At 37.9% G+C, this 24408-nt stretch overlaps 1 protein-coding gene across 1 annotated transcript in view; it reads right to left on the bottom strand.

Moving 5' to 3' along the window:
* Positions 1–10481: 10481 nt before the first annotated feature.
* Positions 10482–24408, bottom strand: part of mcu (mitochondrial calcium uniporter) — a 134754-nt gene continuing 120827 nt past the window's right edge. Inside the window, exons 8-10 of the mRNA XM_079843148.1 lie at positions 17605–17808; positions 17350–17466; positions 10482–15830 (exon numbers count right to left, since the gene is read on the bottom strand). Coding sequence (XP_079699274.1) covers positions 15750–15830; positions 17350–17466; positions 17605–17808 — 402 coding nt within the window. The 3' untranslated portion in view covers positions 10482–15749. The remainder of the gene's footprint in view (positions 15831–17349; positions 17467–17604; positions 17809–24408) is intronic.

Raw genomic sequence — 24408 nt, 5'->3', positions numbered from 1 at the left:
GGATTGGCTTGATGTGCACTTCCTCCATATTTCCTCCACAACAGCTCGATAGGGATCAGATTCGGAGACTGTGCCACTCCATTACAGACAGAATTCCAGCTGACTGCTTCTTCCCTAAATAGTTCTGGCATAGTATGGAGGTGTGTTTGGGGTCATTGTCCTGCTGTAGGACGAAATTGGGAACAAAATGCTGTCCACAGGGTAAGGCATTGCATTCTAAAATGTAGTGATAGTCTTCCTTATTCGAGGTCCCTTTTACCCTGCACAAATGTCCCATTTTACCACCACCAAAGCACCCCCAGACCATCGCAATGCCTCCAACATGCTTGACAGATGGCGCTAAGCACTCCTCTTGCATCTTCTCCTTTGTTCTGCGTCTCACTAATGTTCTTCTGTTTGATCCGAACACCTCAAACTTGGACTCATCTGTCCACAGTGCATTTTTCCTGTCTTTCTCTGTCCATTGTCTGTGCTCGTTTGCCCATCATAATCTTTTCTTTTGATTGGCCGGCCTTTTTCTTTGCTACTCTGGGGTGCTTTTTCCAAAAGCATCATTAGCAAACTATGGTTGCAAGTTCTGTCGTTATCAGAATAGTTCAACAAGTCGGTGTTTCCCAAAACCATAGTTCCAACAAACATTCGCAAACAGCGCCGCAAAGAAAGACAGCTCTCCACCTGAGGTTAGAAGCATAGTTTATTGTTTTCATGACATGTGGACTTAATAAATCATTATCTTGAGCAAAATAAGCAAGCTGGCATCCAGTGCAATCTATATCTTTTATTTCAAATACATACAAATGTTGTTTACGTCTTTTAGTTTGTCAAGAGCACTGTTTTTAAAGAGTGCCTATGTGCATACGTGCTCTAGTACGCAAGAACGAGCCTATGATTGAATCTGTAATTAAAGTAAAATAACTGAGAAAAATTATAAAACGGTTAGTTCCAGTCCTTGATTCTGATTGGTCAATAACGGTTTTATTCACAATAAAATATGGCTATGACCGCTTCACCCAACGCTTCTGTGTATCACTGCACAACACCCTTGGCAACCACTCTTAGCAACGGAAACTTATGTTTTATTACGTATTATTGTGAGAGATAGAGATTAAGTGTATTACCTGCATTCAAATTTAGCATATTCCTTAAGGTCAGTCCTATGTTCATAATAAAAATCTGTTGAATGTCCGCTGCGATATCTTGTCCTTTTAACAGTAAAGGAGATTTCCTGTGTCCTGACAGTGACAGCGATCATTTGTCAGTTGTGTCTTGTTCCCGTGTTCACACAAGTTTTAGTCCTTTCAATATAAAAGTCTTCGCTATTGAGTGCCTAATAACGCCCCACCGCTGAAATTCACTGTAAACCACAACTTCTTGGGGCTTATTGCTTTATTAGCCCTCAGATGCCATGTCCGTAAAGCAAAAAATCAAACATGAATTCAATCTCAAACCGATTCACTAAAAGAAGTTATTACTCCACCACCTGCGTGACATTGAACAACAAATTTGAGGCAATACGGTTTCAGGAAACCGTCGTGAATAGCAAGTTGATTTGTTCAAAGATGCATCGTACTATGGTAGTTTAGGGGCAAGTTACATCAAATGTACCCCTGCCTAGAAGCCCAGCATCCTGGGGCCTGTACCATGATGGTAGTTTAACAAACGCAGGGTTACAAGATTAGTTTCGAGTTGACAAAACCAAATTGGTCCCATGATGCGGAGCATCAGCTTTCTCTTTCAACTCAAGCTTTGATCCTGAGTTTAGGAGTTTAGCTGTGACATCAGTAGTGAACAGCCAATCACATGCTGTGGATCAGTGAAACGGAGCTTCATTTCTCTCTTCTGCAGAATATTACATGATTGAAAAATATTAAGATTTAAACAAATTTACACAGCAAGAAGAAAAGAGCTGTCTATGAAAGAGAACAACTCAAAGAAAAATCTTATACGTCAATGCAAGTAAAAGTTATGAAGTTAGTTTAGTTGATATATGGAGAGAATTGAATTGAACCCTCTGAGGCTCTTCATTTATGGGTCACACTCACACTCAAAAATGACCCGGAAGGCGGGATTAAGATAAAAAAGATTTGAGTAAAATCAATGAAATATATTTTTGTTCAATAATATTTTTTCTTTTCTTTTTTGTGTTTTGAGATAATTTTATGATTTATAATTAATATGTATGCAATCATTTTGACCCATTTTTTCCCATTGAATATAATAAAAAATGTACATATATATAAAATTGTTTTTTGTTTTTTTATTAAAACTGTATTTCATTTTAGAGTCGAGCCTAGGCTTCATGAAAGCAACTTTTTAAATGAAATCGGAGCCATCCGGTGGACACATTGAGCATTTTTTATCACGCAATAGCACATTTTTACCACTATAGTGGATCTTGCGTTTTATAAACATTTTTTAAAAATCGTAGCTTCATCAGAATGGTCCGAAACTTGGTGACTTTATTTGGTACTTGGTATATGAACACCCAAAAAAATTGGGGACAGGATTTGAAAAGTCTGGGGGTCATTTTTGACCCGAAGGTCCTGAGTGTGACTATTTTTTTACGACCACTTAGACTTTTCAAATCCTGACCCCAATTTTTTTGGGTGTTCATATACCAGGTACCAATAAAGTCACAATGTTTCGGACCATTCTGATGAAGCTACGATTTAAAAAAATATATATTTAAAAAAATTTGGGTCAGAAATGACCGAAGAGCCCCAGAGGGTTAAGCTCACATGTAGTATTTTTTATAGCTTTATTTATTGATTTTAAAGCTTATTTGTATCTATTTATATTAATTTTAACTAAGTGCCTATTAATGATTGATTAACTAAAATGATACATGTGTAATTGATTAAGGGTATAACAATTACATAAATTATATCTAAATCATTAAAAATTATTATTATGATTATAAATAAGCATTGTTATAAGCCAGACGCTTTAGTCTTTAATAGCCATTTGCTATGTAGTGACCTTTAATTTGGAGTAGAAACAGGGGGAGTGACTTCATTGCATCAGAGGTGTGTCACTTTGCTCACAGCTGATTGGTCCCACTTCAGTTTGATCTCTTATCCAGAACATAACCTGCCCTGGAGCAGGTTAGCCGTGGAGCGTAAGTTACTGTGGAGATGAACACAGCTAAAAGCCAAACCACTTCAAAAGGAACCTAAAACCCAGGATTGGCACAAACTAAGCTTAAACATATCTGGCTAGCCAGCTAAACCGGCTTCATGGTATAGGCCCCCGGAGTCACTATTGATGTTGTTGTGATCTTGAAGGATCACCACAAATTAGGTGGCGATGAGGAAAATATATGAGAACCATTTAAGCTTTTGTTTGACAAACATTTCATTAAAATGCTCAAAATTTAATCCAGCTCGAGTCAAAGTGTGCAAAAAGATGAAGGCTAAGTCGACATGGAATCCAGAACAATGATGGAACACCCACTCTGAGGGAAAGAAGCCATAGCGAGAGGAACCTGCACGCCGGTGTTCCCAATCACCCATATTAGTCAGCCAATCATCTGTGAGCGACACACAAACACAGACCAAAAGGGAAGAGAAACACACAAATGGCTGACAGGCATGTCACAATGTCGACACTGCCGTTTGGCAGGTACTAGTGAAGCTGTCAGTTGAGGACCTGTGAGGCTTCTTAAACTAGACACTCTAAGGTATTTGTCCTCTAGCACAGAGTGCACCGGGGGCTCTCACTCCTCATTCTGTTCTTGTTAGAAGCATTTTGCGCTGTTCTATGAAGGGAAAAGCAGCATGGTAAGATATTTTCATTTATTTATTTTTTTATCTTCTCAATTTCTCGCATTGAATAGCCTTCGTTTCTCAGCACAACAATAGACTGACACATTTTCAAAGACATTTTTGCTTTGAATTTTTTATTTCACTCTTGCAAATGCTTGATATTTTTTCTTAGAACAAAAAAAAAATCATTAAAGTTTGAATCATGGAGTTAAAATTTAAAATGTAAAACTTAGTTATTAAAGGGTTAGTTCACCCAAAAATTAAAATTCTGTCATTAATTACTTACCCTCATGTCATTTGACACCCGTAAGACCCAAATGAAGATATTTTAGTTGAAATCTGATGGCTCTGAAAGGCCTCCATTGGCACAATGCACGGTTCACTCTCAAGACCCTTAAAAGGTACTAAAGACGTCGTTACAAAGTCCATCTCACTACAGTGCTTCTACAATAACTTTATGAATCGGCGAGAATAGTTTTTGTGCGCAAAAAAACCCCTAAATAACGACTTATATAGTGATGACGATTTCAAAACACGGCCTCATGAAGCTTCGAAGCGTTATGAATCAGTGAGTCGAATCATGATTCGGATCGCGTGTCAAACCCCCAAACTGCTGAATCGACTCACTGATTCATAACGCTTCGAAGCTTCATGAGGCCATGTTTTGAAATCGTCATCACTATATAAGTCGTTATTTAGGGGTTTTTTGCGCACAAAAACTATTGTCGCCGATTCATAAAGTTATTTTAGAAGCACTGTAGTGAGATGGACTTTGTAACGACGTCTTTAGTACCTTTTAAGGGTCTTGAGAGTGAACCGTGCATTGTGCCAATGGAGGCCTTTCTGAGCCATCAGATTACAACTAAAATATCTTCATTTGTGTTCCGAAGATGAACGGAGGTCTGACGGGTGTCGAACGACATGAGGGTAAGTAATTAATGACAGAATTTTCATTTTTGGGTGAACTTACCCTTTAATGTCTTATTCACTTGTAATGTTTAACATATCATTTAAACATCAATACAAATGTTTTATATGTCTATATATCTGTCAATTTGATTCATAAATGTATTATTTTACTTTACATTTATTTTAAAAGCACAAATTAAATGTTTTAAAGATGGCATCAAAGTCATTTTGATCATACTTTTCTTTATCATTTTGGAGTAAACTACTCCTTTAAGCCGTTTATTAGTCAGTAATCAGTCGGACTTTGCTTTGTACTTTGAGAAGTTTGTCGTCTTTCCTTTGTCCTTCACGGCAGCCCAGGAAAGACAGGACAATGTGCTAATCATTGGTATCATTAGCACAGAGTAGAGGAAAGTGCCTGAAGGTTATCACAGAGACGGAAAAGTCTAGAGCAAATTGACAAATTGGAGAGGTGCCGCTTGTCTTTTTCAAGTCTTAGAGCTTAACAGGCATGGATTTGCCAATTTGGTCAGAGGGAGATTTTTTTCTCTCATTTAAGTAAAGAAGGGAAATGGGCTGGAATGTGTCAAGTGTCTTTAAGAGTTACTGGGCTGTCCAGTAATCCTATTTCCTTGTTGCTTAAGATCAGTCACAAAGTAAATGCAGACTCTACAACATTGGTTTCATGGGAGAAAAACTGGTTTTCTTTGCTTAGGGAGGGAAGAAACGTCTTTAAGGGTATTTTATTGGATATTAATGCAGTAGAGTATGCTGCAGGTACACTGCACAAACATAAGTCTGCTATCTGGTAGAAAGTCAAGCTAAATGTGGGAAGAATCGAGGAGTCAAGCAGGTCATTGAGGTAAATGTGACTCTAAAACAAACCATTCACTGTTACGATAGAGCCCACATGGAAACGGTTATATCCAGTCCTCTAATTTGATTGGCTGAGCATCGTGTTTTAGTGGCGTAGTATGTATGTTACAACAGTTGATTGTTTTGCCATTGTTTGGAACCATTTTCTTGGTGGAACAAAAATTCTAAACTGGCTGCCACAGGAAAACATGAACATTTTCACTTGGTAATAGCCCGCTACAATTTGCAATGAAAGAAATATCTTAAATTAGTCGCCCTAAACTTGTGGACCCCATTGTAGAGACTTTTTACACAAGTGACTATTTCTCAGAGAATGTTTAAATTTGAAAATGAGTTTCTTTATATTTACATACATGTACCTTAACATCATGACTACGAAAAAAAGTTATTGCACGGGGGGAAAAAAGATGCATGTTCATTTAACAAATGCTGACCTCTATGTTATAGTATATCGAGTAAATTGCAAAAATGAACCCTACAAACCCCCCTCCCACCCAAAAAAATTCATGCAGAACAAATTAAATGTAAATGAACAATAAATAAATAAATAAATAAATAAATAAATAAATAAATATATATAAATATATATATATATATATATATATATATATATATATATATATATATATATATATATATATATATATATATATATATATATATATATATATAAACCATTGTTTAGGCCATGTAATAGTTAATACATTTTATAAAATTACATCATATAACACGTGACATGCATGTCCTGATTTTAAGATAAAATAAAAAATAATAATAAAATACAATTAAATTCAATAAAAATAAATACAATAGGACACAGTTGAAGCTTTCAGCCTACCTTTATTATATACTTCACTCTTGTATGCTAGTGTGTTTTTGTACATTTGATTAATTATAATTACAGAAAAAGCTCTTGTGACATCTAGCCCCACTTGCCTTTGAAAACAAAAAAGGAAAGTGTAAGTCCTAAATGGTCACAATTTCTTATTATTACTTGTTTTTTGTTGTTTTTTTGCAGTATACTTGAATAGTCCGGTCGTGTCACAAATGAATTAAAATCAGCGATGAAAGGGCTCCCATGTCACCACCACCCATTCGCTTTAGGAAAACAGAGCATGGTGGGCAATATGCCTTTAAGTATATAAAAATAGGAGGGCTACATCAGTCATTTGTATTTGCCACACTTCCTGCTACCAGCTGGTGGCGCTATGACTATAACTAAATGTTGGCGTGTAGATGTCTTCAGACCAGGGCACTTATCAAACGTGTGAAGTTTGAGGCAGATTGGACATTGTATGTCAGGCCACCACGGACAGCGAAAACTCAAGATCTTCACAATTTAACAATCACAAAGGCCTTTAGACCAGACCGACTAAATATGTATATCTGATTAAATCTCTAGGTGGAGTTTGTTAAATTACATCGTCTGGAAATGGCAAAAACTGCAAAAATTTTGCAGAGAAAATTCAAAATATCTCACATCCTGTTGGGTTTTCAGTTTTTCTCCTGGGGACTTTTTTTGTAGGTATTGGTCTGTTACATGTGTGTACTGAATTTCATACGTGTACGTGAAACGTAGCGTGAATGGCCCCTAATTGAAAATTTGCAGGTGGCGCTATCGAGCCATTACGCCACGCCTAATTCAGAAACCCATATCAGACGTACATTTTAACCACTTCTGTTGCCTGTGCAAAGTTTCAGGAGTTTTCGAGCATGTTTAGGCCCTCAAAAATTTGATTGTGGCCCTAAATATTCCATGTAGCCTCTTAATGTATGTAGTTTTAGACAAATTATAGCATGTTGCACTGCAGACATAAATGCATATAGGAAATCCAGCATTTTGAATTGTAATATATAGGGGAAGATGTGCATTTACTTTTAATTTATAAAATTATTTAAAAAGAGGTCCATCTTACCCAACTACTCCAGCAAGATGGCCCGGTAACACTTTAGTATTCACTATTAACTATGACTTTTGCCTCACTAAACTCCTAATTTACTGCTTATTAATAGTTAGTAGTTTCTGTAGCGTTTAAGTTTAGGCATTGGGTAGGATTAGGGGATGTAGAATTATGTCATGCAGAATAAGGCATTAATGTGTGCTTTATAAGAACTGATAAACAGCCAATATCCTAGTAATATGCATGCTAATAAGCAACTGGTCAATAGCGAGAATTGAACCCTAAAATAATGTATTACCGATGGCCCCCTAACTGGGGCAAGAAGATGAATATCCAGAGGAGCGTAGCAATTCATCAAAAGTGTTGAGATGACATTTTGTGCTGTCTATGGTTAAGGTTAAAAATTAAGGTTGTGGGCATCTGTCTTACCCTACATGTACTGTATATAAAGGCTTCATACTATATGTCAACCCATTCTCACTCCCAAGGCGTCAAAATATGAAGCATGTTCAAGTGCCTTCCGCATCACATATCGATACAAAGGGTACTCCATGGATTTCAGTTGTTTGCCCAATGCGTCAGATCAAGACGCATTTAATTCTTTGCATTTGTAAAAGCAGAAATTATTTTATTAATATTTATAGGCTACTTTTATATTTTGGATCAACTAACCCAAATCCTACCCTAAACCTACTCACTTCTCAACAATATAAAACACTTAACTGGCAAATAAAGTACAGTCACAGGTATTTATTGCAAAAACTGACCAAAACAGTATAAAGTATTAACTCATGTTGCATTCCAAGTCTTCTGAAGTCATACAATGTCTTCATGTAAAGAACAGAGTTGATCTTAAAGGGTTAGTTCACCCAAAAATGAAAATTCTGTCATTAATTACTTACCCTCATGTCGTTCGACACCCGTCAGACCTCCGTTCATCTTCGGAACACAAATGAAGATATTTTAGTTGAAATCCGATAGCTCAGAAAGGCTAAGTACTTTACACTCTCAAGACCCTTAAAAGGTACTAAAGACGTGGTTACAAAGTCCATCTCACTACAGTGGTTCTACAATAATTCTATGAAGGGGCGAGAATAGTTTTTGTGCGCAAAATATAGTGATGACCGATTTCAAAACAATGCATCATGAAGCTTCGAAGCGTTATGAATCAGCGAGTCGAATCATGATTCGGATCGAGTGTCAAACAGCCAAATTGCTGAAATCACGTGACTCTGGCGATCTAAACCGCTGAATCGACTCACTGATTCATAACGCTTCGAAGCTTCATGATGCTGTTTTGAAATCGGTCATCACTATATTTTGCACACAAAAACTATTCTCGCCCCTTCATAAAGTTATTGTAGAAGCACTGTAGTGAGATGGACTTTGTAACGACGTCTTTAGTACCTTTTAAGGGTCTTGAGAGTGAACCGTGCATTGTGCCAATGGAGGCCTTTCTGAGCCATCGGATTTCAACTAAAATATCTTCATTTGTGTTCCGAAGATGAACGGAGGTCTGACGGGTGTCGAACGACATGAGGGTAAGTAATTAATGACATAATTTTCATTTTTGGGTGAACTAACCTTTTAATGTTTAATCGCTGAAATGATGATCCCACCGCTCCACTCAGTCATGTCTCATTCAAATGATACAACCGACTCTTTAGCATAGCGCGATCGGTCACGAGACACACGAGAGCCAATGACATTTTACAATCAAAGCTGACGTAACGTTTCTTTGTGGCAATTTTTTTTATTTGAATGTGTGCATGATCTTCGGCGGATGGAGACGCTGATCACTTTTGGGGATTTTCTTCACACAAATCAATCGTTTGGCCTCAATTTATTCAAAAAGTACAAATATTCCATGCAGTTGTATCTTCCTGTTATATCCTGTGTTTTATATCATATAATGCACAAATGGGAGGTTTAGGGATGGGATGGGGTTGGGTTACATGTTCAAACGTGTCTAAAAAGCGTAAATAAAATAAATGTTAATATAATTATGCTGTCTGATTAAATTGAGAATCACACTCCAACATGTCATAATGGCAAAATCATAACCCAATATATAATATCATCATGACGATAACGTTCCCATGCCCAACGCGTCTGTGTATGACGCCAAATGTTTCTCATTGAAATAAACGGAGCACCCTGCTTGTCGATATAGTGAGGCCTAGGGGTGCCTTTAGCGTCTTCATTGTGACGCGGAAAGCACTTGACCATGCTTCAGATTTTGACGCCTTGGGAGTGAGAACGGGTATGATATAAAACACAGGATATAACAGGAAGATCCGAAGATACTTTTTGAATAAATTGAGGCCAAACGATTGATTTGTGTGAAGAAAATCCCCAAAAGTGATCAGCGTCTCCATCCGCCGAAGATCATGCACACATTCAAATAAAAAAAATTGCCACAAAGAAACGTTATGTCAGCTTTGATTGTAAAATGTCATTGGCTCTCGTGACCGATCGCGTTATGCTAAAGAGTCGGTTGTATCATTTGAATGAGACATGACTGAGTGGAGCGGCGGGATAATCATTTCAGCGATTAAAACATTAAAGGTTTAGTTCACCCAAAAATGAAAATTCTGTCATTAATTACTTACCCTCATGTCGTTCGACACCGGTAAGACTTCCGTTCATCTTCGGAACACAAATGAAGATATTTTAGCTGAAATCCGATGGCTCAGAAAGGCCTCCATTGGCACAATGCACTTTACACTCTCAAGACCCATAAAAGGTACTAAAGACGTGGTTACAAAGTCCATCTCACTACAGTGGTTCTACAATAACTTTATGAAGGGGCGAGAATAGTTTTTGTGTGCAAAATATTGAAAATAAATTGAAATAAATGGAGCACCCTGCTTGTCGATATAGTGAGGCCTAGGGGTGCCTTTAGCGTCTTCATTGTGACGTGGAAAGCACTTGACCATGCTTCAGATTTTGACGCCTTGGGAGTGAGAACGGGTTGCATGTTGTCCAATAAATAGCTTTGTATTTAAATCAATCAAATCAATACCGGATTCAAAACTGGATAAGTATTTATTGATAATTGAATTACATTTCTCTTTTATACACATTTCATAAATGATACAGGATTTTACATTGTCATTTTTAAAGTCCTCTAACATTACAGCATCCGATGCCAATGACAAAACCAACAAATAAAGAATATGAAAAAATGTTTTTCATTCAACGTCACCCTTTTCCTTTTTTCCCCGAAATATAATTTTCATTTTAAGTGCACATGAAGAAAACTTTAAAATAATACACATATCTAAAACAATCATTGTGAGAGTATAATCAGGAGCTAAAGAAAGAGGGGCAAAATGGGCGGAGCAAGGGGTGTTAGAGAAGGACACTGTATAGTGCACTCAGGTCTTCCATACTCTCTGTTCTCAGGTCAGTATCTAGAATAAAGGCAGCGCTGCAGCGATCGGGCAGCAGCATCGAGACTGAGAGAGCAAAGACAGGCTAAAAACAGGACAGTGTAGGAGAGAACCTTGACCAATCAGAGCCTGTGCAGCAGACGAGAGCGCCCTTGCTGCTGGGTCATGGAGGGCGAGGGACTAGGTGGAAAAATTAAACTCTTGATGAACCAGGAGTCTGTTAATCGGCAATCAGCATTCATAATAATCTTTGCTTTTTTGATTCATTTATATATAATTTCCCCATGTAAACATACATTCATGCAACACCCGCTTTAGAATAGATTCCATATATTGGATACATTATTTTAAAAACCCTGAAACAAACAGAAACCCTACAAATAAAATAAAATAAAAAATTGCTCAACCTCTTAGACGGAGGTCAAGGGATGTCAGTGTACTGGGCATCTTTGAGCAGGAGATGGTCGGTCGTGTTTTTGCCCTACAAGAACTTTTTGGAGTGTGAATTTATGATCACATAAGTGAGGCAGAATAGATTATGATGGATTCAATGATTTGGACTGCTATGGACGAAGATTATGCATGAATATAAAATTTGTGAAGATCGTCATGAGACAAGATGTTCGCACCAAATGCACAACTCTCGTTCTTTTAACATCATATTGTCACAAATGTGCGCAGTGACCTTGATTCTCGACATCCTCACTGTTCCAGGAATGAAATCCCATTCAACCGGTCATATTTTAAGGTTTAGGATTCATATAATCAGTCGATCGTTTCCTATTAATGCGTAGGGTCAGCACTATGCCACAACGTGTTTCCAGGACTAATGGTAGAGGTGATGGAAACTTCAGTTTATTATAGGACGTGAGGTCTGATAAACCCTGTTCAAACACAAACTCGAGTAAAAGAGAGAAGCAGCTCTGTTGAAACCAGCTGGGTTGCATATAATGCAGTTATAAGGCTGTGTCGTCCTTAAAACAATCACCTACAGTTCAGGTCTCGCTGTGTTAAATTACAGTGCAATTCAGTCAAGCACGCTGGGTAACTTCCATTGAGCTGAACCTCTCACCAACAACAAACAATCACCGTCGAAGGGCCTCCATCACAACACTTGCACTTTTAGCCAGACGAGCAAAATCCACAAACCACAGTTTGGTTCATAATAACTGGATTGTGCTTTCCCTTCCAAAAAGGTCTGTTTAAAGGAATAGCAAAATGTAGATTATTTAACAAAGTCACTCTAACGCCATTTTTTATACAAAATAGAGAAATTTTAAACCACGGTTCATAGTGGCCATGTCTGTCAAGCTCCAAAAAGAACATTATGAAAGTAGTTCATGAATACTATATTCCAGGTCTCCTGAAGTCATACAATAGCTTTGTGTGAGGAACAGACTTAAATTGAAAAAGTTAGTTCACCCAAAAATTTAAATTCTGACATTACTTACTCATCGTCATGTCGTTCCAAACCCGTAAGACTTTCGTTCTTCTTCAATATGAATTAATCCACATGAACTGTTTATATGATAAACAGATGTAATTTAGTCTTTTAAATACTCAACGCACACATCAGTTGTGGTAAACGGAAGCTCAAACATGTTTGATGGACATGTGAGAACCAATGAGGTTCATTCTTGTGTTACGCATCACGTTTCAGCTTCTGCAAGAAGCCTAAATACAATCTGTTCATCATATAAAGTGATCGTGTCTCTTTAGAAAATGTTGGACTAAACCGCTTGATTCATATGCATTCGTTTTACAATCTCTTTATGAACTTTTTGAAACGTCAAAGTGGTAGTTGCGTAGCGGTCAATGGAAGGACAGAAAGCTCAGATTTCATAAAAAAGATCTCCAGTCTTATGGGTCTGGAACAACTTGATGTAAACAGTGCGTAAACAATGACTTAAATAAAATGTTTTGGGTGAACTATCCCTTTAATATAACAATGTTGAGGTTGTCAGGGACATTACACGTCATCACGCTGAAAAGAAAAACACACTAGTCCGCTTTTACAGCCTCGTCGTGTTTATAACAACACATTTGCTAACTATTCGAACTCAAATTTTCAGGGAAAATGGCTAAAAACAACTGAAAGAGGTGATTCTGAGGTTGAAGTCATTCGTTTATAGCCTAAGTTTAGCTTTTTACTTCTACCAATTGTATTTAGGTTTCAAAAATGCATTAAAGTTGTGTTCATAGATGAACAAAACGTGTAATAATAAACTTTTGTTGGACTTTTCTGCAATAATCCAAAAGCCATTGGAAAAATACTATTGTTTTTTTGTTTAGTCAACGAAGGGGATGCTAACTTCCGGGTTATCCTACACAAATACGTCACCACTGCAGCGCTGTATATAGTTAGCCTGGATGGCAGCCGAGCTTAGCCCCGCCCACAACATTTGAGGTCGGGAAGTTCGGTCTGGGCAAGATCCGTTGTGGAGCAACTATGCTCGAACCAGAGCTGTTCGGACCAATCAAATTGTCAGGGCGGGCTTTATACGATGATGGACAGATGATCAACAGTAACGTAATCGTTCAGATCACCAAAGAGCGCTTGAATCCGTTCTAATCCTAAACGGAGAACTTGTTCGTAAATGCGTTCACCTTTACTATTTCTCTCAACGATGATGATCGTGTTGTAAGTACTCTGTGTATCCTTACATTCTTTTTACAACACCAGCAAAGATCGTTTACACTCATCTTCTTCTTCTACTTCTTCCAGTGTGCGTGCAGTTGAGTTCTGTTGACAATTATGCGTCGCTCTGATTGGTTGTAGGTCTATCCAACAGAGTGCAGAGGCATTTTTGCCCCATTATCACAGCCAATGGAGCAGTATCAGAGTCTTACTAGAATCTGAGTATGACAACGTCAGGCTAGTATATAGTGCTTAATATAGTATTTTTTTAATTTCAGCAACATTTTTGGGAGGAACTGTCTCTTTAATGTTCTTTTAGAGCTGTAGGCTGGAGTCTCACCCTGTACTATTTTTACACACAGTAAGAATGAACACACGCTGCTGCTAAGGGGATTTGAAACTCTTATGTGCCCCATCCGCCTCTAGAGACACGGACACAACACGAATATGGCTTCAAAAACACTTAGTGACGACCATAGGCACAAACATGGACAGTTTGAAATAACGGACAGACTTCTGCTATAGAACGACAGAGCAGTTTCTCCGGTTCTGAGTGCGTAGGGAATAGCCAAACGAGAAAAAACATGGCCTAAAATTTTTTTTTTTTAAGAGAACAACAAGGGCGAAGTTGATTTCACACCCCTCTGTCGAAACAAAGGGAAATGATTACGGGAACTTTGTTTTTGTAATTGTATTAATATAATCTCATGTAATAAACTAGACGGAAGATGCTTGTCGAAAACCGATGAAAATGACGATCAGCTCAACCCAGCCAGAATCATTGCTAAGGCCTGTCGGCTAAAGATAGCACACGTATAGACAAAGGATGCGACGATCTCTCTCTATAGCATGCCACGAAGTGTGCAAAACACACGCTAATTCTAGATCTAAAATATTACACATTCTCTGCATGTTCCAGAAGACTTGGCATATCGAGGCAGATATATGCAGCTAAAAACGCCACACGACTGATGGGAAATTGATTGCGTCCAGAACCTTTTTTCAAGAAAAAGAAAAATCGCATTTTACACAGTGACCTGCCTTAAGACTGTTGGATGAGTCATTTTCTTGGATCGCGTCTGATAAACAGGTGTTTAGTAACAAGCACGCTGCAGCAGATGCTGTGAGGCACTGTGGGAAAATGCCATTTGATGATGTTCGAAAGAAGATTTATAGAGAAAAGAGGCGACCTTTTGAGAAAGGATTCATCTGCCAAGCGAGCATGTGTATGTGCGTTTCCCATCACGACGTAAACCGATGGAGTGTGTGCAGGTACATCATATTTCTCAAGAAAGAAAGTCAGCATCTGAGGCTCAGAGCGCTAGGGATGAACTATTTGAGCGTCGTTAGATGATGGGAATCTCGGAAACTAAAACAGAGCATCTGCAGGTGTGTAATGTCTGGTGGCATGGTTAAACTAAAAAGAAAATCCTCTAATAATGAGTAAATGAAAAGTTTCTACTCATTTCTTCTTTTTTCATCATTATAATAAACATAATATGGCTTTTTAAAAAAAAAAGTGCCAACATTTCTTTGATTCTTTTTTCTTTTTGGAATAATAGAACACACAGTGATAGTTTAGCTGTTAGATCTGTCTTCAGCTCTTAACAGGTCCGTACAGGAAGCGAGGAAGGAATCAAGAAGGTTTAGCTTAGGCTGTTGGGAACAGTTGTCAATGCAGCGTTGCAGCCACAAGAGGACTGGTTCGATGGTAAACGGATCTTTTCCGAGATGGAAAAGAGCACCACATCCCGAAATCTCTTCTGCAAAGTGTCAGAGTTAGGGATATCAGCAGTACTCCAATGTGGAAAAAAAACTGTTCAACCCAAGGGCAGGTGGTTTTTAGACCTCAGAGTCTGTGTCCCATGCAAGACGTGGGGTCATTGTCTCATAGCGATGTACTGTTTGAATCCCAGTGTCCCAACTTCCTGTCTGAAGTAGCTGCGTTTCTCTGTGTGGTCCTGTAGCGTTATGAGAGCGCCTGATCCGCAAGCATCTGTCATCCGCTCATGGATGTAGTTTTGTCATTTCATTTAATTGTATCTCTTCTTCTCTGCATAGACTTGCCAAATTAAAGAAAACAAAAAGGATAACAATAAAACTCTGAAGCTTGTGTGGATATGGTTTTTCATTGAGGTTGTAGAGATAAAACAAAACACAAAAAGACAGACAGAAAACTAAACGCAAAGAGGCAGAAGAGAATGAAATAAGAGAGAGAGAGAGAGAGAGAGAGAGAGAGAGAGGCAGAAAGGGCTTCACGTTCTCATCAGTCCTCGCTGGCATTGATTTGCTGGACAGGGAGGTGCAACTGAAGCGGGTCCCGTAGGCGCTTTAGATCCAACTCGGCCTTAGGAAAAGAAGGAAAATAAGAAGGAATTAATTAAAAGAGCAGATCACCTCAAAAAGGGAGATTTTAGAGAAAATGTTAACACTGCTCTTATCCATACAACAAATACCGAATGTAAAAAAAAAAGCACCATAACAATCTTAAGGCAGCGGCTATTTACACTAAGTGAAAACAGTGATATATTCTATTTACACCATGTAAAAGTAGCAGTTTTTTTGCAATATGTGTAAATAGTAATTAGATGCTATTTATACTTTATTTTGGCAAATACATATTTGCGCCTCAGTATTGTTGTACATTAACAGGATGCAATAATAACAGAGTGTAAATGATTATATTTATTAAAATTATTTAAATGGATGTAGCCTTAATGGGACAATAAAAGCCCTCCCTACACCTACCCAATTTCGTTAGGCACTTTATTTCCACTTTTAGAACATTTTATTAATTTTTATTGAAAGTAAATGCCTTTCCGATGTGATGGGAAAAGGGAGAAGAGCGAGCTCGGCAAAAGGCGGATTCGAACCTAGGTCGATCGCGTCAAAAACTAGACTACTGACTATGCCGCTGAAGACATTCAAACACGAGTGTCTTTTTTTTATCTTGTTTGGCCCAACCAGGCATTGTTAGGCAGAGCTAGTGTAAATAGCGTTTGCCAATAGACTTGGTCAGCGTCGTGTCATAGCTGGGGGCGTGGCGTGGGGGCGGAGTCGGCGTAGGGGAAAACGGTCCATTGTGTTTTCCCCCAAAATGTAAATGGATGGGGCTAACCCAGTTTAGCCTGTGTAGAATCACTTTTGCTGCTGGAAGTCAATGGAATGCTAACAGCAAGTGATGGCTTGGGTAGCAATGGCTGCCCCTATGGAAGGTACGCTTTCCGGGTGCTGGATTACCCCCTTGGTTGGAGCATAGTTGGTCTCTTCTTCTGCTCTTTTTTCCTGTTGTGGTGGTTTGCAAAAAGCATTCCATTACCGCACTCGTCCCCTTCTGGATTGGAGTGTGGATCGCCTATGTATTGACTGACTGTATGCACTGAACTGTGACTACCGCAACATTTTCTAATATTTTTTTAAATAAGTCTCTTATGCTCATCAAGCCAGCATTACTCCAGTATTCAGTCACATGATCCTTCAGAATTCATTCTAATGTGCCGATTTGATGTGCGGTTATTATCAATTATTATTGTTGCTCAATTAATAATAATGATTCTTATTATGAAACAGCTTTCATATTCACTGTAGAACAATGGCAGTATAGTCTCTTTTGTTTCATACAAATGCAAGTCTGATTAAGCTACCATGAGTTTAGAGATATGTAAACAATGCTAATACGTTATCTAGAATTTTTCATTATATTTTTAATTGATTATGGTACAAAATTGTACATGTTAATTACAGAGATAAACCATATTAACAAATTACCATGTCTACCAAGTACATACGACAGTTTTCCTTTCTGGGTGAACTGTTCCTTTAAGAGACTGAAAAGAGTGATGATGTTTGTCCGTGTGCCAGCTTACCTCAGCAATCGCATCCTTCAATTTGTTGTATTTCTCTATGTCAAAGCGTGTTCTCTTTGCTCCCTTATGAAAGAACAGCAAGTACTGTCTGTCCCTGGCGTCTGGGTAAAGATATTCCTGTGTGAGAGAACAACGGCAGAGAGGTCAGACGGATCTCCTCCTGCTGAGGCACTTGTGTATTCACAGGGACCTTATGAAATTCCACTGATCTTCTAGGGCAAGATCTTCTAGAGATAAAGAGCCTGAGTTGCTCACCTGACGTGTCAGCACAAAGTAAGCATACATAGCCATGGCTGTGCCGTAGGTGATAAAATATGTGACCGGCTCCATGATATCCCATGAGTACTCCCACCAGGTCAGCCGTGCCAGAATGCCAAATTGTGTGGCCATATAAGCCATCCCACCCCACAGCACCCAAGTAGTCCTGCGTTCTGCTTTCTTACTCAGTTCTTCTTTAACCTGAGAAAAAAAGATTACATTAGAACAAACATCCAAAATGATAGATAGACAGACAGACAGACAGACAGACAGACAGACAGACAGACAGACAGACAGACAGACAGACAGACAGACAGACAGACAGACAGACAGATAGATAGATAGATAGATAGATAGATAGATAGATAGATAGATAGATAGATAGACAGATAGATAGATAGATAGATAGATAGATAGATAGATAGACAGATAGACAGATAGATAGATAGATAGATAGATAGATAGATAGATAGATAGATAGATAGATAGATAGATAGATAGATAGATAGATAGATAGATAGATAGATAGATAGACAGATAGACAGATAGACAGATAGACAGATAGACAGACAGATAGATAGATAGATAGACAGATAGACAGACAGATAGACAGACAGACAGACAGACAGACAGACAGACAGACAGACAGACAGACAGACAGACAGACAGATAGATAGATAGATAGATAGATAGATAGATAGATAGATAGATAGATAGATAGATAGATAGATAGATAGATAGATAGATAGATAGATAGATAGATAGATAGACAGACAGATAGATAGATAGACAGATAGATAGATAGTAGGGATGCCACAATTCTCAATATAATATTGAACCGTTCGGTACGGCATTCACGGTTCAATACGCGCTTTTGAATTGCGTTTTTTTTTCCGGTTTTGCATTTAATTAATAATTTTTCTACAAATTCTATAATTTGCCTTCATCCCAATACTGAACAACGCTACATACATTCACATCACACGTTAGTGGTGGAGTTATATTTACGGAACACTATAGATATTCACAATCACAAAAGTTCATTATTTGCATGCGTTTTAAAGCCTTGATGGCTCATTCGCGTGCGCGGTTTTAACTTTTCCGAATCTACACTTTAGATTAGGTCATGGTAAATGTGAAAATGATTAAGTGCTTTAAACCAACCTTTAGACATTAATTGCATTCATATTCAGTGTTAAAATGTTTACACACACACACACACACACACGTTGGCATTTGTGGTTTACAGAGACTCCATAGGTGTAATGGTTTTTAAACTGTACAAACTGTATACTTAATTAATGACATTTTCCCATTTTCCATGATCCCTTTATCTAACTCTTTACATATGAGCTAATTAAACAATAATAATTGTGTTACAATGAATGAAGAACTCACTATTTGCTGAGCAAGCCACTGTCGCCTTTGGCTTGGCTTGCTCAGTTGGGGACACACAATTTTCAACTGAATATCCAAATAAATCTAATTAGTAAACTAAATTAACTATATCAACTAAATCACTGATCTGCCCACATTGTCACTATATGATATAATGATTGAAATGAGCTGATGACATCAGCGTTTTCCCCAGAGCGGCTGTACAGCCGAATCAAATTCTGTTGCATTATTTTCCAGTTTAACACTGTGAAGCTGCTTTGAGACAACCTGCATTGTAAAAAGCTCTCTATAAATAAAGTTGCCTTGACTTGACTATTTGTATTTAGCCTATTACAATTGAAATATAACATAAATATAACATTACAATTTTGAGACTACAATATATATTAACTACGAATTAACTATAAACTAATAGTTTAAAAAACGATTAGTAAATACTTTATTATTATTAAATACTTATTATAAAGTGTTACCAAATAGGTAAATGTAAATCCAAATTATGTCACATTAATTCCAGAAACATACTTCTTTTCCTTAAACTAGAAGCATTTTTTTGTTGCTATTTTAGTCTATTTTGCACACTCTCTAATGTCTTTTTAATTTGCTATCCTTGCAGGAAAGAAAGATACAATGCTAAAGAAACCAGTCCGTTGAAGAGTCAGTGGAGCTGTCAATGCTTTCAATTAAATTGTTGTTTGCATTATTAGATTAGTTTTGTCCACTTCTAATGCTGGAAGAACACACACTCATAAAAGACCCCAAAGGCAAGTCTCAGTTGGCTTTAACAAAACTTTGCAATTACAAAATTAGCAGTATTTATGCAGCTCACAGTATGTAAAGACCCTCTATTCCACACACCCAATCTACTGTGCAATTAGACTCGGCTTAATTATCAGCTGTCTTTGTGATCAGATAAAGTGTTAGTATCACTTCAGATGTTTGCTGCCTGTGATATCCCACAATCCTGTGTGTGCGGTTCAGCGGATGGTGGAACTAATAAGAAATGGAGTACAAATGAGATGTTGGTTGATCTTGTCACTATGCTGCAAATTCACATAATGCAGGCAAAAGACTATGTGTACACAAACATCAGCAGTTCATAATGCATATGTTACTTTTTATTACATCTCTGCATGTGGGCAGAGACGAATCAGGGAAACTGCTTGCAGTAACATTCATTTTCTTTGACAGAAGATGAATCATGAGAGCTCCGCTGTCGCATCACATTTGGCTACTTTGCATAGAGTTAAACTTTTCTTAACTTCGTAACATTTACAGGAAAAAAATGTGAAGCCTGTTGCTGCCACAGAGTACAAAAAATAAAACTGTAATTGACTATATCGCCCATCTGTGACTTTATTTCACACATTGCTATTAACAACTGTTACTGCGACAATCTGGCAGCTGTGATTGTTTCTCGCAGTAGCGACTTTATATCTCGTAATTGTGCTTTTATATCTCCCTGTTACCCTTTTTTAAGAATCTGAGCACATGGTCTGAAGCACACGGCGCAGGTGCACTTAGGACGTATCCGAATCCACATTTTTGCTAGTTTAACAAGGAAAAAATGGTCGGCGTTCTAGGTGTGTTTTGGGTGTAACGTGAAATAAACCAATCATCTCTCATTCCCTTTAAAAGCCAGTTGCGCTTGCACCATGGAGGATTCACTATTTACATGTTTTTAATATTTAAAATTTGTTGTGTGCTGCTGCGCATCCCGTGTGTGTAATAAGCAGAGTGTGCACACATTGTGGACCTGCCTATATGCGCATATTACTAACGCGTCCTTTAAATTAACAAAAAACTCAAAAAAATAGTTTTCTGTTGCCTCAAAATAGCAACGCGCCAACAATGCGCCTGAACACACCTCATTTTCAGACCAGCACGCCCATGGGTGAACAGATGACGCGAGTGCATTTGCTATTTAAACAACGTGGCGCTGGACGTGACAATGATAACTGCATCGGGCTGAAACTAGCAAAAGACACTTACATTGCGCCGGGTGTATGATAGGGCCCTATAACTTGCAATTACTTTATATCTCACAATTGACCTATCGGTAAGCCCCGCCCCTTGAACGCTGACGAGCCAATGGCAGTTGAGTATCAGTTGCGCTGGGACCGGAACTCGGACATCTTTAGGTTCCAGTGCCATAGAGAAACATTGGAAAATCCGAAGCTCTCATCGGTTTGATGGTGTTTATTAGGGGTGCACCGATCCGATATTAGGATCGGATATCGGCCGCGATACTGACAAAATAGCTGGATCGGGGATCGGAAAAATTAACAGATCCACAAGCCGATCCAGGTGTTTTTTTCCGTCGCAGCAGAACCTACGTCATTCGTCAGCTTCACGTGTGTCGCATGCTAGAAGGGAGCGAGCCAGAGAGTCGGCTGTGTGGAGGAGATATTTCACGCTTGCCACGCCAACTAGTTCGTCGCTGTTTCGAGGGTATTACTGCAAAGTCAGGGTCTTTCCTGCATTGACATTTTTTTGACGGCCAAAGCCTAATTTGATGAGTTATTGTGATTTACGAGTGATGTAGAACAGATGCTGCGCTTGTGACTGAGTGACAGAGAGACCGATCTGAGAGCTCCTCCCCCGCGCGCGCTCTCTGGGTCTTCAAATCAGTGTTCGCTCTCATATTTCACATATTAATCCAAATCAAAAGCTTGGAAGACCGAAACCATGTTGCACGTGACACATTCGGACAATTTTGTCCTTGAATTATCACTGGGTGTGAATTGCGCTCAAAAAACATTGACTCTTCTCTGACCAGCTGACATAAAGCATACTTTCAATAAGCGGGAGACAAATTATATCCAGTTATGAAGTGTTTTCTGTGTGTTGACATCTTTCGCGATGTTCTAACAGACGGGATTCGCACACAACGCGTCTGCTAATGTCCGATTCGTGACCTAATGACTCCTTTGAACCGAATCATTTTAACGACTGGCCAGAACAACTGATCTGTCCAACACTGAACTCATGAACTCAGTTTATTAATTTACTCAGAACGCAACTGAAATGAGAACACAAGTGTGCTTACCCAATTTAGCAAGAGTGGGTAGTAAGAATTATTTTTAATTATCAACAGTATTTCATCTTATTTCTGTTGACAATGTGTAGTAAAATAAATAGGCCTAGCCTACAATCATTTAATCTGGAGTGAGGTGAAACCAGAACAAAGTTGTTATTAGCTAGCTGAAAATTTTTATTAAATTGCATATGGTAGAAAATTAGACTATTTGTTAATTTGTAATGCTACTTTTTAATATTGATATGATTATATACCAAAACAATTATCTGTAGTGTAAAAAATGTTTGGTAACTGTCAGATTACTATTGTATGTTTGACCAATACACTGTTTTTTGTTTCCACTGCTACATTTTATTTATTTAAAGAAGTTAGATTACATTCTATTTTAGATTTGAATGCACAATTGTTTTTTAAATAAATAAGAATTCAACACCTTACATACATCTGTTATTTTGTCTTAGTTATGTTTAGTTAGTAAAGTCTGGTGCCTTTAGTCTCTTCAAGGAAGGTATAAGGTGGAAGATATACAGTTTATTATTAATTCAACAATATATCGGATCGGTATCGGGTATCGACAGATACACAAAGCCCAGGCATCGGTATCGGTATCGGGACTGAAAAAGTCGGATCGGTGCACCCCTAGTGTTTATGCTACAAAAATGGTTAAATGATGTGTCTGGGGTACTGTAAAACTGATTCTAGGTATCCTGAGAGTTTTTTCTGGTTGTCATAGTCTCGTTAAATTACGATTAAAGTTAGTGCTAACATACAAACCGAAATAACTTAACTGTTCTCACGTCATGTAACGTTAACGGTGTAACTTAGGTCAAAAACACATAAACGAAGTCTACATCAGTGCATCTCTCCATATTATACTGGTTAAATGTAAATTCGTTTAATTTTACCCTGCGGTACATGAACAGTGTTGATCCTGGATGTTGATCATCTGTGTTCGTGACGACCGTAACTTCTCCCGCTTGCATTGTGATCTGTAAACCATTGCTTCCAAATTAATCTCCCACCATATTTATTTTCAAATCTTTTATATATTTGTTCCATATTTTTTAAGATATGTTTAAGGTCTGCATTATCTGTCTTACTAAGGAGGGACTCCTATTTTGATGGGTATTATAGTCTACGGAGCAATGCGGGCAGTGAAAGAGAGCTCGCAGTTGCAGTTTATCCGAGTTGTTTTCAGATACGTTTACAGTTAGCACCCCCGAAAAGGCATACGATCTGTATGTTTGTTTACGGTTAGTTTTATGAGTGTTTTGTATAATTTGCTGTGTATGTTAATGATAATGATAATGCAACGCAGAGAGAGTGAGAGTTTGTGAATGAGACGTTAATGTCCGTTAATGAGACAGGGATTTTTTTTTTTTTTTTTTGAGTGAAAAACGATGTAATAAACTTCACAAACCATCAGTAAAGTTTGGCCATCATTCAGACGGGGTATACGCTACAATCTGTGTCCACAATGATCTTGGGATAACGTTTTCACACTGACAGCTGTCATTGTAAGACTGTTAGCAACTCCGTTTGTTTGTCTGAGTTAGCAACAGTAAGTCAAGTTAAGTCAACTATATTTATATAGCGCTTTTAACAATGTAGATTGTTTCAAAGCAGCTTTACAGTGTTAAACAGGAAAATATGGAGCATAATTTTATTCAGCTGTATAGCCATTCTGGAAAAAACGCTGATGTCATCAGTTCATTTCAATTATCATACAGTGACAGTGTGGGCTTTAGATCAATAATTAGATCAGTAATTTAGTTTAAATGGTTAATTTAGTTTATTAATTCGATTTATTTCGATGTTTAGTTGAAAAATGTAGTGTCCGCAACTAAGGGGTGCGGGGCTTCCTGAAAAGTCAATTCTAACTTTATAACTTGGGTAACACTTTAGTATGGGAAACACATTCACTATATTAACTAAGACTTTTGCCTCAAACTCCTAATTGGGTAGGATTAAGAATGTAGAATATGATCATGCAGAATAAGGCATTAACATGTGCTTTATAAGTACTAATAAATATCCTACTAATATGCATGCTAATAAGCAACTAGTTAATAGTGAGAATTGAACCCTAAAATAAAAGTGTTACCATAACTTGCAATTACAGCTTTATACCACGCAATTCGGAAAAAACACAACTGCGGGAAAAATAGAAACTTTTTTTTTATGCAGAGGGGGAAACAAGTGACATTTTATATTTGGACGGAAATAAAATCACTGACTAATCTCTGTGTTTGTGTTCAATACTCACTGCTGTGTGTGTGCACTTGGATGGGTGAAATGCAGAGTAAAAATTCCGAAAATGGGACACCATACTTGGTTTCACGTCACTTTAAATGTTGCAAATA

The sequence above is a fragment of the Gobio gobio genome (genome assembly GCF_949357685.1).
Source record: "Gobio gobio genome assembly, chromosome: 18".
Taxonomy (NCBI): domain Eukaryota; kingdom Metazoa; phylum Chordata; class Actinopteri; order Cypriniformes; family Gobionidae; genus Gobio; species Gobio gobio.
The sequence above is the reverse complement of the archived record's forward strand: the minus strand, read 5'-3'. Positions and strand labels throughout refer to the sequence as shown.